This window comes from Propithecus coquereli, unplaced genomic scaffold (genome assembly GCF_000956105.1).
Source record: "Propithecus coquereli isolate 6110/MARCELLA unplaced genomic scaffold, Pcoq_1.0 Scaffold313, whole genome shotgun sequence".
NCBI lineage: Eukaryota > Metazoa > Chordata > Mammalia > Primates > Indriidae > Propithecus > Propithecus coquereli.
In genome coordinates, this window is record NW_012148764.1 from 484,759 (window position 1) to 501,614 (window position 16,856).

A 16,856-nucleotide genomic window follows, 5' to 3' on the forward strand; every position below is an offset into this window, starting at 1 on the left:
TAACTTCTCTCTGAAATACCCACAATAGCTCTCCATTCACTGCCTTTGGAATCAACTACAAACGTGTGTGGCATGTAAGGCCTTCTGTGATTTGTTTTTCAATTGTGGTTCATCTTTCCCAATCTATATGCCTATGCTGTGGCCATATCAGACTGGTAAAAAGCTTTTATGTCAGGGTCTTTGGCCTTGTGTGTCCCTCAGCCTAGAATACAGGTCCCTGACACCTACCCTGTGCCCCTTAGCTGGGATTTCCTTTCCTTCATTTTCTGCCAGTTGAAATTCATCTCACTTTTCAAGATATAACTTAAATGAACCCATAGAGATGCTTCACTGATGTTCCTCACGCAAAGTGAATTATTGCATTTTACACATGCACATTCCACATAAAAGTTAGATTATTCTCATTCGTATTATATTTAGTTGTCTACATAACATCTTAGCAAACTTTCTCTGAAAAGAACCAAATAGTAAATATTTTAGGTTTTGCAGGCTACACCCAATCTCCATAGCATGTTCTTCTTTTTAAAAATAGTACTTTAAAAATGTAAAAATTATTCTTAGCTCATGGCAGGGGTGCGACAGTGGGTACAAAATCAGACTGCAGCCAGATTTGTCCCTCATGCCATGGTTTGCCAAACTCTGGCCTACATGTTTGTTTCTTCTACACAACTGAAACTACTAAGAGAAGGTACCATATCTATTCCTCAGTTTAATACCCATGAAATTAAATGTGAAAGTATGAAATGAAAAAAAAAAAAAAAAAAAAAGATACTATTAAAAAAATCCAAACAATTTAATATATGTAGACTGAGATTTCTTTGTCCCAAGTTCATTAAAAAGATATGCATGTTTTCCCAGTTATTTGAAAGTAGAAGATTGAGTGGGTATATTCCAATGGTGTGTTGGTTAACTGGCTCTCTGGGAAACACCTTGATTTTGATTCCCCATGGTGTAAATACTCTCTGCATGGATGATTTCAAGTTACCTGTTTAACAACTGGCTTGCAAGAATCCAGTAATAGCTAGCTTTGGCATATCACTCTATGTGTGCTTAGGTATAACTGGAACTGTTTAGCTTTATTCTGTGAATTAATTTCTTTTTCTCATTTGTATCATTAGATGGTTTTGGGATACCAGAAACAAGTTTTATATTTACTATTATAGTTGGAATATTTCTGATTGTTACAATCCCATTGACCTTTGGTAAGTATCATAGATTTTTTTTTTTTTTTTTTTTTTTTGAGACAGAGTCTCACTTTGTTGCCCTGGCTAGAGTGAGTGCCGTGGCGTCAGCCTAGCTCACAGCAACCTCAAACTCCTGGGCTCAAGCGATCCTTCTGCCTCAGCCTCCCGAGTAGCTGGGACTACAGGCATGCGCCACCATGCCCGGCTAATTTTTTTCTATATATTTTTAGCTGTCCAATTAATTTCTTTCTATTTTTGGTAGAGACGGGGTCTTGCTCTTGCTCAGGCTGGTCTCGAACTCCTGAGCTCAAACAATCCGCCTGCCTCGGCCTCCCAGAGTGCTAGGATTACAGGCGTGAGCCATCGCGCCCAGCCTGTATCATAGATTTTAAAAGTAGATAATAAACTGTTTACTTGATCATACTGATTGATTTATCTCTTAGTTTATCTAATCTCCTACATGAAATATTACCTTATTAAATAAATTCATAAAATTCGCAGTTACTTTGGTTATACTCTTACGACCACTAACTTCTGTGAATTTTTTTTGCTGATCTAGGCATAACTACTTCATGAAAAATATAACTGTATGTATATTTCATGGTATACTTTAGATAAAACTACTTGCAAGGGCACAAACTTTTAGCTTTCTTTGAAACATTATTGTTTCTGACTGGCTGCATAACAAGTGTTTTATAGCTTATAGTTTGAAATAAGTAAAAGAAAAATAACCCTAGGTATGAAAAAAGTATAGGATTAATGGGAGGCCAGTGACACTCTGGTCAGAATAGTTTTGGTTTCTAGGCAGACAGCCTGGTTTGGAATGAGCGGGGCCTCTTTTGCAGAAGATCCATTTCTGGCTTGGAGGATCTACTCTTGCTTTCAGACATTTGATCTGCTTATTTCAAGTCCTTACTCATTTATAAATGACCAGGAAAGCAGAAGAATAGGTTAGGTAGATAGAAATCAGCTATTTCCCACTATTTATTTTATACTAATGTGCCAGTCCTAAAAAGTCTTTTTTTTTTTTTTTAAAGATTTAGTTTAATGATGAGAAAATGCAGTGACAATTGCAAAAGGAATAGTCAAATATTGGGCTTGTAGGGTTATCATAGTGATCGTACATTCTGCTTTATTCTTGTTTCAGCACAAATATTTAATAGCACTTTTTTCAGTCTCCATGATGCCCTGCTTTGGGTAATAAGCTATATGGTCCCCTTATCTATTAAGAATCCTTGACATACCAAAGCATTACAAAAAAGGCATGGCATTTATAAGAAAAGAACACTTAAACATACATTCAGGAGGTTTATTTTGTTCATAAATAAGGGAAAGTTACAAGGGAAAGTTAAAGGAAAGTTACAAACATAAAGTCGAACTCTCTCAGGATAAAGAAAGCCAATATTTCACTGTGTTCTAAATCTTTATTCTTTCTCCAAACTAACTGGAGTTATAAGCTATCAGAGAGCATTTTGAAACCTGATTTGAGATTTCTTTTCAAAGATTCCACCCAGATAATATGTGGAACTCCTTCAGCTAACTTGGAAAGCTAAAAATTTCAGCTGACCCTGCCAGGATTTTAACCTGTGGTTCCAGAGAGTCTAAGTATTGCACAGCTGATGTTTGTGCCACTAAGCCAGCCCCTCCAGAATTACGCATATGACTGCAGTGCATTTGGCAGTTGGCATATAGGCTTGACTGTTTGTCTGCTTTCCTACTGGGAAGGAGCATTGCATGAAGAATCCTTCATCTGACCTTTGCGTGCTTACTTGTACATCACCATTGTTTAAACCTATCACTCTAGTGGATGAATATGAGATAATTTCAGACACAACCTATTGTGCTTTCAAGACATCCTATGGATATCTGACTTTCTCAGGACTTAAAGGTCTTTATTCTGTTTGGAATTCACGGATTTTTGAGTATAGCTAAGCTAATTCAGTTCTTTGCTTTTAGTAGCAGTGCATGTGGTTTTGCCAGTAAGAGTGTGTGAATGCATGAGAAAAGATTGAGTCATTAAAATAATGAAAAGTAGCAATGATTTTAAAATTTGCATTGTGCTGAGGGCTCTCATCAGTTATATTTCTAAATGTAAAATTGAGACAAATGTTCAAAAATAAGCATTGGCAGCCTTTGCTTCAGTGAGTGGCCGTATCTAATGTACAACATTAGCCTTATGCTGGGAGTAGAGGGAAACGTGAAGCAGTAAAATACTATTGCAGACCTCAGGATCTTGCCATTTAAAGATGGAGGCGAGACATACCTGTGTAAAAAGATAAATAGCAAGGTATGTGCTAAATAATAAACAATAAAAGACAATCTCACATGAAATATACAAGACAATGACATAGGAGAAACACTGAAAGGCACAAGTAGTCTTTTAAGTTCAGAGATGAGAAATTAGCAGAGGTCTCAGAAAGCATCACTGAGCATGTGGGGCTTATGCTGGGCTTTAAAAAATGTGCAAAAGCAAATTATGTAACCAAAACATGTGTACCCCCATAAAATTCTGAAATAAAAAGAAATGAAAGGAAATGGTGAGAGCACTTCAAGTTTGAAAAATTCCATTAGCAAAGGTAATTTCAATTTTTCACTTTGTGGTCCCTCAGATGGAATTTCACTTGAATAAAACTCTGACCTCTTGGGTACAGAAGCTACCGGGAAGTAAAGTTCAAATTGTAATGATCATCTCTCAAAGCATCCTCGCTATTTTCAACTTCTGAGCCAATATTCTAGTATAGATGGGCGATCTTATTGACATAATTGTATTTTATCCTTAAAAAAATCACTTTCTTTTATCATTATAAAAATACCTGCTAATTGTATGAAGAAGACATACAAATCATTCATAATTCCACAGCTGGGGGGGCACTGCTAACATTTAGTAAGCTTCATTCCAATAATTTTCCTATGTATTTGCGTATGTGAATATGAACAACAATGGATATACACTTTTGTACTATGCATTTAAAAAAATGTGCCATCATACTGAAAGCATTTCCTTAAGTCTACCGGGGAGTATAACTGGATATGACTAAACTCAAAAATGAATTTGTTTCACTAATAATTATTATATAGTTTGTTTTAGTTTATTCTGACTCTAGTTTATGGGTGATTTTGAGAAATCAGTTCTAATATTAAGATACTTTAATTTGTTTACTGTAAGAAGCGAGATGAAAAGTCACGTGGTATAAATTGTGTGCTTTTATATGGCTTTTTTTTTTTTACCTGAATTTAATTAGTTTTTCTATTATGGGCATATTTTTAAATCAAGTTATAAAAAATTCTACTCTACAACTATTCTACCAATCATGTTCTTGTTTATAAACATTTAAAATGCACTGTTAATATTTCCTAAAGAAGAATGAAGCAATATTTTACTTTGTAAATTATGTCATTTTTTCTTTGTAGTCTGGCATAGAAGATTAAAGAATCAAAAACCTCCCAAGGAAGGGCCAGCAGTTCTCGTAAACGAAGACAAAGAGATGGCTGAGTTACAGGGTCTGGCAGCTGGAGTAGGCCTGGCTAATGCCTGCTATGCGATACAGTACGTAGCCTGGGCCATCATTATGGAGCACCTAGGCAAAGGGTGGGCAGCAGTGACAACAGTGCCCCTGTATCCTGCATTGCCCAGGGCAGTCCTGGTGTGTGCCTATTATTTCTGACATAATTATTAATAACTTCCCTTCCACTCTCAAATGTGACCTTGGGATAGTTGGCAAATTATGGGGTTATCCTGTAAGGCAGGAGTCCCCAACCTATGGTGAGTTGTATAATTATTTCATTATGTATTACAATGTAATAATAATAGAAATAAAGTGCACAGTAAATGTAATGTACTTGAAACATCCCAAAACCATCCCCTCCTTCCCTGTCCGTGGAAAAATTGTCTTCCATGAAAATGGTCCCTACTGGCAAAAAGGTTGAGGACCACTGCAGTAAGGGAAATACAGAAAAATACATTGTTTTCCAGTGTTTTATCATGTAGTTCAAAAATAAATTAAAGAATGAGATGAGCACTATATTCAAGAGAGTGGATGGTAACATAGTTGGTTTAATTGGAAGCAGTATTTGAAAGAAGAGGAATTCCAAGGGCCTCGTTTATGGGCTATTCAGTCAGTCTTACTCTGTTTCAGAAGTTGCATGGTGATTGCCTACAAAAACCTCTTTAAGAAAAACGAGTTTTGAACTTCTGTTGTCATCATAATTAAGGAAAATGTTTAAGTGTTTCTTTGCATGAGACACTATATTATGATCTATGCAAAAAGGAATAATGTGGTCATAGGCCTTGCTTTTAGAGATTTATAATTCAAGATATAAAAACAAAGGTTTGAAGTAGACACAAAGGTGACCTAAATCAGCCATTCAGAGGTGACTTTTCTTTGAGAAAATACTCCACATATCTGCTATTCAAGGTTCTCTATTAAAAACTCAAAGCATTTGTAATATAGAGGCTTTTTTTTCCTCACAGTATTCCAAGTGAGAAGATTGACTTTCTAAAAGTTAATCTAGTGGTGATAGAGTTGATTTTTGTGGTCACAATAAATTTTGTTGTACATAAGATATCAGGTGTGTGAAACAGTTAAAAAGAAAGCTCATAGACCCAGATGCATTTATTCCTAATTTGCAATAGCGTTTTACATAAATTGGCAGTTTGAAGAAGTTAATAACTATTAACTTTAACAGAACAAGCTACAATAAAAATCTTGAGGCAACGCACACATATGCATATTTCTATCAAAAGGAAGAAGCCTAGAAACGGAGAGACATGTTCTATCAGTAAAAGATGGTAGAATAGAGAAGTGTAATAGGAACACAAAATTCCCATGTCACTGTGTTGCATAGAATGCACAGTGCTGCAATGCCATGAGATTTCTCTTTCTCTCTCAAATGCAAACATCAATACCAACACAAACTTGTAAACCATATGTATTTTGTTAGAACAAAAATATTGTTATTTTATAGTACTCTTCCAACCCAAGAGGAGATTGAAAATCTTCCTGCCTTCCCTCGGGAAAAACTGACCCTACGTCTCTTATTGGGAAGTGGAGCCTTTGGAGAAGTGTATGAAGGGACAGCAGTAGACATCTTAGGAGTTGGAAGTGGAGAACTCAAAGTAGCAGTCAAGGTAATGTGGATCTTCGACCTCCTTGACATGTTATGTCACCATATCCACATGGATTTGCATTGATACAACTATATTAAGAGTGGAATGCTCTTAGTTGAAAAGAGGACTAGTAGAATGTAAAAGTCTATCTATAGCTATAGAAATGACATTTTTTTTAAATTTCCTATATAGGTTCTGTAATCAACAGAAAATCTTCAGGGTTTACATTACCTCCACGACTACTAATTAGCTAAGACCTGGCACACAGTTATTTTGCTTCAAACATGCTATAAGAGAACTGTAAAACATGTTTGTAAAACATATTCTCAAGGTACTAGAGGGGTCATCAGATGTTTTCTTAAATGGGCAGATAGTAAATATTTTAATCTTCCTGGCCATGTAGTCTCTGTTCCAACTCCTCAACTCCGCCATTGCGTTGTCGTAGATAACATGTAAATGAATGAGTGTGGCTGTGTATCAATACATATTTATGAACACTGAAATCTGAATTCACATAATTTTCATGTGTCATGAAATAATATTATTCTCTGGACTTTTTAACCATTTAAAAATGTAAAAACTAGTTTCAGATCACAGGCTCTACAAGAATAGGTGATAGACTGGATTTACCCACAGGCTGTAGTTTGTCAGCTTCTGTACTATACAAGTATTCATCATGGTATATTTAGTGTATCTTTAAGGAAGCACTGGACATACTCTCATTTTTATAAAACTTTGTTTTGTTAAGGGATGATGAATCTTTTGGTAATTGAGCAATATCCTGATCACTGCTTGTTAGAGATTTATTGATTTGAGGGTGGGCCATACAACTAGAACAGATTGCAAAATTCTCTCCACTTTCAAATTATGCCATTTAAAAGTTCTTCAACTTCAACTATTTTAAACAAGTGTTTATTTTTCTCTCATAACAAGATACTGCTGGCTTTGGTGCAGTGTAGTATGTCAGGTAAGAGTCCAGTTACCTCTGAGATTCTCTTGGCTTTTGTACATGCTTGCTGCCTCATGGTCCCTAGATGGCTGCCAGAGAATCAGACATCACATCTTCATTCAGGCCAGGGAGAGGGGGAAGGATGGTGCTAGATGTATACGTTCAGGAAAGTAAAAATTTTCTACAAATCTCTCTCCCCCTCTCAGCAGTTTTTCTCTTACATTTCATTGACCAGCACAGAGTCATATGGCCACTCCTTTGCAAGGCAGGATGGAGAATTTCAAAACACAATTTTCATGATTATCTTAGACCAATCGCTTAGGACTGGGCACCTTGCCTCCATGAAATAAGTTAAAGTATTATTAGCAAGGAAATGGGGGAAACAGATATTGAGTAGAAAATTTTGAAAATTAAGAAATTGGCTTAAATGCCAAACTTGGTCTGTTTTAAAATTTCTACATTTTGGAGGGACTCTGCATAAATTTTACTAGATCCTTATCTAGCAGCTTTTCCTACTTGAACAGTAGCACTAACAGGAACTAACGTTTGAGTAGGTTTACAGAGCACCCGCACATGATTTACCTATGATCTGTTTCCAGCTTTCAGGGTAGATATTACAAAACAAAATGAAACAGAACAAAGATTGTCTCCACTAATCCACTGAGCTCGTGGAAATGTCTGCTATACTGATTCCTGACTTGTTTTTATGTTGAACAGACTTTGAAGAAGGGTTCTACAGACCAGGAAAAGATTGAATTCCTAAAGGAGGCACATCTGATGAGGTAGCCCTGAAATAATTTTCTCTTGGTATGGGTAGGAAGCTTTTAAATCTGCTCGGTCAATTTTCAACATCCAAAATTACATGAAATAGCAGATCATGCTTAAAACAAACATGGTTGAAAAGTTTAAATGGAAATATGTCTGTAGTAACAAGTAGTCTATAGAAGCCAGTCTTCTGAGTCCAGGTGTAGTCAGTCCTCAGGCAAAAGGTCCTTCTTTCTTTTATCTTCAATAAGGAGCATGTTTTGCAAGTGAATTTTGAAGCTCTTCAGCTTTAAACATGCTGTGTTCATCTAAATGTGTGATAATGGGTCAAATAGATACGGTAGGAGAGAGTTTTCTTAAGTCCTAGGATGTCAGTGAAAATAACCCTTTTCTTAGTAAACTTGTCTGCAAGTTTGTCAGTTTATGGTCATGAAAACTGCTCAAGGACGTCTTAAAGGGAAGACTTGAGACAGTGGTCGATGGGGTCCTGAGCTCTAGGTTCCAATCATTAAATTGGGGCTTATTGGTTTAATGTCTTGAGAAAACTGTGTGGCCAAACCTGTATGGCTGAGTTGTTTCTCTGAAAGCGAGAGTCTATATTTCATACTTGTGACGACCAAAAACATGATGTTTTCAAATATCTTTTCAAGAAGACTATTAGTCAAAATTACTTTCTTTTCCAAAACATAAAATGCTTAATACAAATGTTATTTCTTCTAAAAAACAACTTATTTTATCCATATGTGTTGGCCACTAGGGGCCACTAGGGGTTGCCATATTACCTCCTTAAGGCAAGCACACAAAACAGTGCTTGGAAAAGGAAGCTTTTTATTTATTAGAGGAAATAAGCCAGGGGTTTTTAAGACCCTGAGCTAGGACTCCTGTTGCTGCCTTGTCATCCAGCCTGTGTCTTTCTACTTTTCAGCAAGTTTAATCATCCCAACATTCTGAAGCAGCTTGGAGTCTGTCTGCTGAATGAACCCCAGTACATTATCCTGGAACTGATGGAAGGAGGAGACCTTCTTACCTATTTGCGTAAAGCCCGGATGACAACGGTAGGCGGTGGAGTCCATGGTATTGGTATTGGTATTGGCAAATGCCCTATACTTTTCTATTAATTTTCTTTAAATTCGATAGACTACGATTTGGGCTGGTGGTAAAACCTTAGAAGACTTCTATGGAAAGAACTTATATTTCTTTCATGTTGGATTGGGGAAATATAGAACCCTGGGCTAACATTCTGGCATTTTCTGGTCATTTGAGTCTGTTTTTAGTATTTCATGGGAAAATACATCCCTTATTGCCAGAGAGCATGGGGATCGTGTGGAGTCAGAAAGGTACATATGCCTGTCTGCCCCAAGAGAGGCTGAGAAATGCAGAGCAGCTATGAGGAATGGCAAGTGGCCCAGTGCGACTGAAGCACAGATTGTGAAAGGGGAAACAGTAGGACATAGATGGACTTTGAGAGAGGCTGTGCAGCCTGGGGGTGCTGTCGGGGAGGCTGTGCTCAGGAATTTATACAGCAAGACAAACTAATGAAAGCAGAGGAGACTGGAGACATGGGAAATTTTTGAATGCAACAGATTAGGGATGATTTTAAAAGGGCTGAACCAGGGAGATTGCAGGGAAATGGGAAGGAGCAGACAGTGTGTGAATATAGCCTCATGGTAGGAACTTTACATTTTTTCCCTATGGTACTAATAAAAACTTCTACTGGCTTTTTTTCTTTTTTTAACCTAGAAATCGTTGCAACCAGTACAGGCTCAAGTGTATGCTCGTGTTTGCTCACTTAGATGTGAGGAGTAATCTGTGACCTTGAAATGGAGTATTACTAGTAAATCATTTATATGGGGCTTATATGAGAAACAAGCCCATTGTCATGACTGGCATGATAGAGTGCCACTGGGCCAATAGTTAAACTAGCTAGCACTGATTAAACGATCATTATTACTACTGATAAGGGCAGCTACTGTTCATTAAGTGCTTGTTATGTACCTGCCACATTACATATCTTACCTTGAATCTTGCAAGGTCAGTATTATTGCCCATTTTACATGTAAGAAAGTTGCTTATGGGTTAAGCAACTTCACACAACTAGTAAGTAGCAGAACTAGGTTTCACATCTTGATCTGTCTGACCTTACACTCAGAGATCTTTCCAATAAAGATCCCATATCGTCTCTGCTTACTAAACATCATCTGTCATTTATTTATGTATATTGGAATAGAAAGTATATATATTTAGTCATTTCCTGTTTGAATTCTTGTAACCATAACTAAAAATTTTTCTAAAACATCATATACATATATGAATATATATGTATCTACATATATTTGTACATATACGTATATTTTGTGCAAACTAGAAGAGTGCCTGTAATTCTTCCTTCATTTCTTACAGTTTCATGGTCCTTTACTCACCTTGGTTGACCTTGTAGACCTGTGTGTAGATATTTCAAAAGGCTGTGTCTACTTGGAGCAGATGCACTTCATTCACAGGTACAATGATACTCTGGATTCAAGGTTATTATGGATATTGGCACGATAATCACCTGTAGTTTGGGTAAAACACACAAGATGATTAAACATTTTCATTCCTTCAAAATAGCAATAATTTCTGTAAAAAAGTTTCTCTTCTCTACAGACCTAAGAGTGTTATTTCTTTGATCTCTGGAACTTTATTGTTATTATTGTCATTATTATTAAATATAGCTTCTGTCTTAGGGATCTGGCAGCTCGGAATTGCCTCGTCTCTGTGAAAGATTATACCAGTCCTTCACGGATAGTGAAGATCGGGGACTTTGGACTCGCGAGGGACATCTACAAAAATGACTACTATAGAAAGAGAGGGGAAGGCCTGCTCCCTGTTCGGTGGATGGCTCCAGAAAGTTTGATGGATGGAATCTTCACTACTCAGTCTGATGTGTGGTGAGCTTAATGGGACACAGAGAAACATGGGCAGAACCATGAAACGTCAGAGGCAGAGGGGATCTCAACAGGACATCTGATCTTGCTTTTTTATGTGAGAAATCAGAAGACCAGATAGGTTAAGTGATTTGCCTCAAGTTAAAGTGAAAACTGGTGGTCAAGGAGGGATGATTCTTGATCTCAGCAGTTCACACCCACCCAGTCAGTTTTGATCCTTTCTGTTACTAATGTTTATGAAATAGATACATTTACTTTCAAGTATTTTATTACACTCCAAAGATGTAAGAGCATATAACTGATAGGAATTGGTACTTAGGAATTAATGTCCAAGTATATGCCCAAATGCCTACTATTTTGGGATATTTGATCATTAATTTATAGATAAACTTTAAATCATGGATTGCAAAAAGAATAGGACCTTGGGGAGATTTATTTGCACATCTCCTTATTATTTGGATAAGACTCCTCATTTTTGCTTGTGGACCCCCAACTTTTGATTAGAACTGCTCAAAATGCAAAGATTTGTTCAATGACTTATAAGCTGAGCTTGCCCTAGGCAAAATTGGAGATGAGATAAAATTGGTCCTCAGTGTTGCTAGTTTCTACTCCTGCCTTCCCTCTTCAAGTTTACTAGGAAAGCACTCTATCCCTTTCAAACTAGGGGGAAAAATGGCGAAATGCTCTCTCGCTCATTCCTAAGTGTTTGCGCCGAAAACCTTAGGTAATGAAAGCCTGCAGTAGGGTTTCAGCCAGAGGAGAAACAGAGTGAGCAGGCGTGCATGTGTGTACGCATGTGTGTGCATATGTGTGTGTGTCTGAGTGTGTGTGTCTGTCTCTGTGTGTGTGTATATGCACCTCCCAAGCCTCCCTATCCCTTTTGAAATGTTGCTCATATGCAATGCTTGTTCTACTTTTTCTTAAGGTCAACTTGCTTTTAGATCTCCTTTTATGGGGCCTTATGCCAAACACAAAGTAGACCCTGACAGACCCAGGAAAAATGATGCTGGAGAAACTACTGTAGAACTCTTTTTGTAATAAGTATAATTAAAGCAAACCCTTTAATATCCTTAGGTCTTTTGGAATTTTGATTTGGGAGATTTTAACTCTTGGTCATCAGCCTTATCCAGCTCATTCCAACCTCGATGTTTTAAACTATGTGCAAACGGGAGGGAGACTGGAGCCACCAAGAAATTGTCCCGATGATCTGTAAGTTAATTGTGTTAACACAAGCACCCCCAAAACAAAAACGTGTGGGCATGCAGTCTTAGGCCTCATTGGTATGGTTTGTTAAAATAAAAACTGGAATTTATATATTCATACATCCCATATAAAATATAAATTGATTATGGCACTTAATTTACTAATACATCATGGTTTCTTTTTATTTGTATATACACATGATGTTTTACTCAGAAACAAAATTTTAGAGAGTAAAAGATATTTATACTTCTGGTTAAGTGGATTCCAATACATAAATAAAATCTCTCTCTGTATGTGTGTATACACACACATATTCATTTTATTTTGGGAGATCTGTAGTATCTTAATCTACATACTAAAAGATTCTACTAAATAGGAATATATTATCAGGGCAGGAAAATGTAGGTCTGTTGAACTTTGCTCTGTCTTTTAAACTTGGATTGCCTCTGTTGCTATAGCTGATATTGATTAGTGGGAAATAATATTACTAAAAATTGTACAGGTTGTGATCTGTTTATGAACTTAACACAAAGTGGTTAAGTATTAGTGATTCTATCAAATTGATCTTGGCCACTATTCAATGCTAATAGCGATCCTCAGAAGAGCGAGTGATTTTAGGTCTAATTATAAAAGAAAAAAAATGCCAAGTTATTTGTTGAGTACTAATCTGCCTCCTTGTGGACAACCTCAGCAGAAATAGCAAGTCTTGAAACGTTTTCCAGGATGCATTTTACCCAAGAAGTTTCTAAAAGTACAAATAACCCACAAGTATAAACTCTATTATGTGCACGGTACCATGTTAAGGATTGTATGGCTTACAGAGGTGTTTAAACCAGGGCTACAGCTCTTCAGCATCTCAGAATGTATTTTGAATGAAAAGACACGCACATGGAGCAGTTGGATGACAAGCCAGCATGTAATAAAGTGCTAAACTGTGTGGTACAGACAAGTGCAAAAGGAATTAGCAGTATGCGGATGCACCCCACGGCTGTACTGCCTTGACTATGCTGTGTTATTTAGAGGATTATTCAGACTGGAGCCAAAAGATGATTAAGAGCTGGGCACCTTGGTTGAATATTCTACTGGTGAATGTTTTTGTATTTAAATCTTCCAGCTAGAAGATTTGAATCACTGTTTGTTTCTGATTTAGCTTTTACAGCCTTTGAGATGTTTACAGGGAGATCAGATAGATACACATCTGACCAAGTTTGGTAATAATGCCTAAAAAAATAATTCATGATCCTTTTTCGGGGGGTGGGAATGGGAAAGAATTCTGTAAATTAAGGATAAGAAATTATACGATATTTGAAAACTTTTGATGTAGAGCTTGGGGGAAAAAACCCAGCATACTGAAATAAATTTTAAGTAAATAGATACAAACTAATCACTGTTTTGTATCTCTTATACATCTTTTAAATACTTAGACATTTTCCCCAGAATTTCAGTTATACATAATTTCTTGTAAGCTGTTAGAATTTTATCTGGCATATTCCTCCCGGCATTCCTGCTCCAAGGGCTGATGTGTCTCATCATAATCATGCAGTAGTTGTGGATACGCACCTTAAGAATCAATCACTGAATCATACCTTTTGACTGATGTGTTTGATTATTTTGTTTGGGGAGAGGAGCTTAATAACAAATTGCTGAATTGTGGAGCAGGAAAATGTAGATCTATTGAACTTTGCTCTATCTAAAGATATCCAAAAATGCAAGTACAAGGAGGAGGAAGAAGGAGCACTAGAAAACTGCAAGGAAAGTGTTCGTGATTATGAGTGGAAAAAGATAACATTCTGTATAGTTTTATCTTAAATAATTTAACAGTTGGAGTGCCTTAATCTTTATAAAAATATAGTTTCCTTGGGACCGGAATTTTCCATTGGTGGTTTCGAGGTTCATTTGAACATTATTAATACAAAGCAAACAATGCTCCAAGCCCTCCAGAGCTACATGACTTGGAGCCCCAGGAAGGGTTAAAGATCCATTGCCAACCAGGAAAACACTCTGGGCTAGGAAGCAGAGCTCTCAGCGATGCCATTCAATCTGGTCATGGCCTTAAGTTGTCATGATAAAGATTAACTACTCTCCTTAGAGTACAGAGGGAACTGATTTTCATTTGAAGCAGTTTTCTGAGATCACAGGCCCAGCTTAGAGGGTTGAAAGTCTGCACTGAGCCGTGCTGCACCTTCTATTCAGTGCTTAAATACTCAGCACCTGGATGCACCGTGGGTCAGGTGAGCCCATGGATGGCTCTGCTGTGCTCAGCTATTAATGGAATGCTGGGTTCAGAGCATTCCTGCCCTTCTCTCCACAGCCTGGGATGTACACTGGAAAGCCCAGCCATCTCTGCACCTTTTAGTTTGCACAACAACCACATCACTCCTGAGAAGAAATGGGATCAAAGGGCAATCTACTTCAAGTGAGAGCTCTTTGGGTTTCCGTGACAGACATAACACAGTGGCAACTGGAATTACTGGAGAGTCCCTCAGATGTAGAAGGCAACGATGAGAGAATATGGAGGTTCATCATCTTGTTTTTACCCCTTAAAAATGTGTACACCTAGATGCTAATTTGGTCTCTCTAGGATTGGGTACAAGGAGTAAGGGAATTCTTGAAATCATATTTTATATAATTTGTTTAAATACCTATAGAAACTTGATACTGAAAGGTACCATGGAGTTTTCATCTATTGAACTTCAATTGCTTTGTGAATCCAAAGACTTCATTACTCATAGACACTAATACTGAACATAACTAATGAGTCCCATGTGATTTTGAAAAAAAAAATTGCAGCAAAGAGGAGTAGGTTCCAATTTCTCTACTCACCATGAGTAGTGGTGGCTAAATCATTTAGCCAAATAAAATATAAGAATAATGAGTGAGTATTTTTCTAGAATTACAACAACCAGCCCAGGTAAATGTTAACAAACTTGAAAGACCTGCAAGTTTATTTAGAGTTATATGTTTGATTATTTGTGACCATCAATTAGCATGCATATATAGCATGCATACAGCATGCATGATATGTAATGGTGACAAGTGCATATTTGTAGGGGAAGACCCCCTATGCCAAAGCTATAGTTGTTGTTAATTTACTTGAAAGATATAAGGAATCATTTTTTAGGATTATTAAATTCTTAAAAGCCTCTTCATTTTATTCCATTGCCAGTTTATTTCTGAGAACACATATTGTATTCTTTATTTTTAGATAACTATTGCTTTATACAATTCCTCTTTTCTTAGTCTTCATTTGTCCCTGGATGGTGGAACAGAAAGATTTTATATACTAACAGGTCATATGTGTTTGTCATGAGAAAGTTAAGTAAAGAACAATGATTAGATTCAATGTAAATTAAAGCCTCCATAGTCAAGGCAGTACAGCCGTGGGGTGCATCCGCATACTGCTAATTCCTTTTGCACTTGTCTGTACCACACAGTTTAGCACTTTATTACATGCTGGCTTGTCATCCAACTGCTCCATGTGTGTGTCTTTTCATTCAAAATACATTCTGAGATGCCGAAGAGCTGTAGCCCTGGTTTAAACACCTCTGTAAGCCATACAATCTTTAACATGGTACCGTGCACATAATAGAGTTTATAGTTGTGGGTTATTTGTACTTTTAGAAACTTCTTGGGTAAAACGCATCCTGGAAAACGAGTTGTCTTTTGGTTATTTCTCAGCTATTCTAACTTTTTTAAAAAGAGCCAAGTTTGGTACTCTATATCCAAAATGTAAATTATATATGTAATATATATGGAAAGTCATCAGATCAATACATTGGAAACAGTCTAATATTAGGTTTCCCCATAATATTCTGATATTGAGTACTAACTCTGACCTGAGGTGCTTGTCAAGAAATGAAATAAATGGAAATGGAGTTTGCATGCCATATTATAATGGAATACAGATTGCATTATAATTCCTAAAATAGATACTACCTATTTTAAACACAGCACCTGTAATGATTTCTGGGCCATTGACACCAGCGATTGAATATTATCTTGGTCTAGCTCCATTGGCGTTACCTTAGTCCAAACCACCATTATCTCTTACCTAGTCTTCTTTAATAGCGTCCAACTTGCCCCTCTATAACCCATTGTCCACATATCGACTGGAGTAATCCTTTAAAAATATAGAGATCATGTGGCCTTAAAACCTTCAAAGGCTTCCCACTGTGGTGTCATAAAATCTGGCACTGTGCCTGGCCTATGAGACCTGCATGGTCTCGCCTTCCTCCTCTGATCTCATCTCATGCTCTCCCCTCAATGACTGCACTTCAGTGATACTGGCTTTCTTTCAGATTCTAAAATGTGCCAACCTCTTTCCAAATTTAGGACTTTACACATGCTTTCCCCTCTTGTAGTGTGTTCCCTGACTTCCATCCACACCCTATTCTCATGACTAGCATCTTATTTTCCTACAAAGTTCTTAATGTCATCTCTGCAGACTGGCCTTCTGTGAGCAACTTCCCAAAAATGTTTTGTGTCTATCAGAACTCACATTTGTTTTCATTAGCACTTTGTAAAGAACTTATCATCATTTGTAATTGCATATTTATCTGTTGAGGTAGTAGTACTAATATTTTAAATACCTCCCAATCTATGTTTCTTTATCAGTTCTCTCTCAAAAAAGAGAGTGGGTACTTGACATTTTTGGTGAGTCAGTAGACTTGAAAACCATATTTGAAGGAGAGAGGGGGCTATCTAGTGTTTTTTAGCTCCTTGTT

The 16,856-nt window shown here is 37.0% G+C and overlaps 1 protein-coding gene across 1 annotated transcript in view; it reads left to right on the plus strand.

Moving 5' to 3' along the window:
- The window catches only part of ROS1 (ROS proto-oncogene 1, receptor tyrosine kinase), a 135,309-nt gene that overhangs the window by 109,367 nt on the left and 9,086 nt on the right, over positions 1-16,856 (plus strand). Inside the window, 8 exon segments of the mRNA XM_012650123.1 lie at positions 1,119-1,202; positions 4,596-4,731; positions 6,150-6,312; positions 7,958-8,022; positions 8,931-9,060; positions 10,406-10,503; positions 10,729-10,932; positions 12,004-12,138. Of these exon segments, the coding sequence (XP_012505577.1) occupies positions 1,119-1,202; positions 4,596-4,731; positions 6,150-6,312; positions 7,958-8,022; positions 8,931-9,060; positions 10,406-10,503; positions 10,729-10,932; positions 12,004-12,138 (1,015 nt within the window).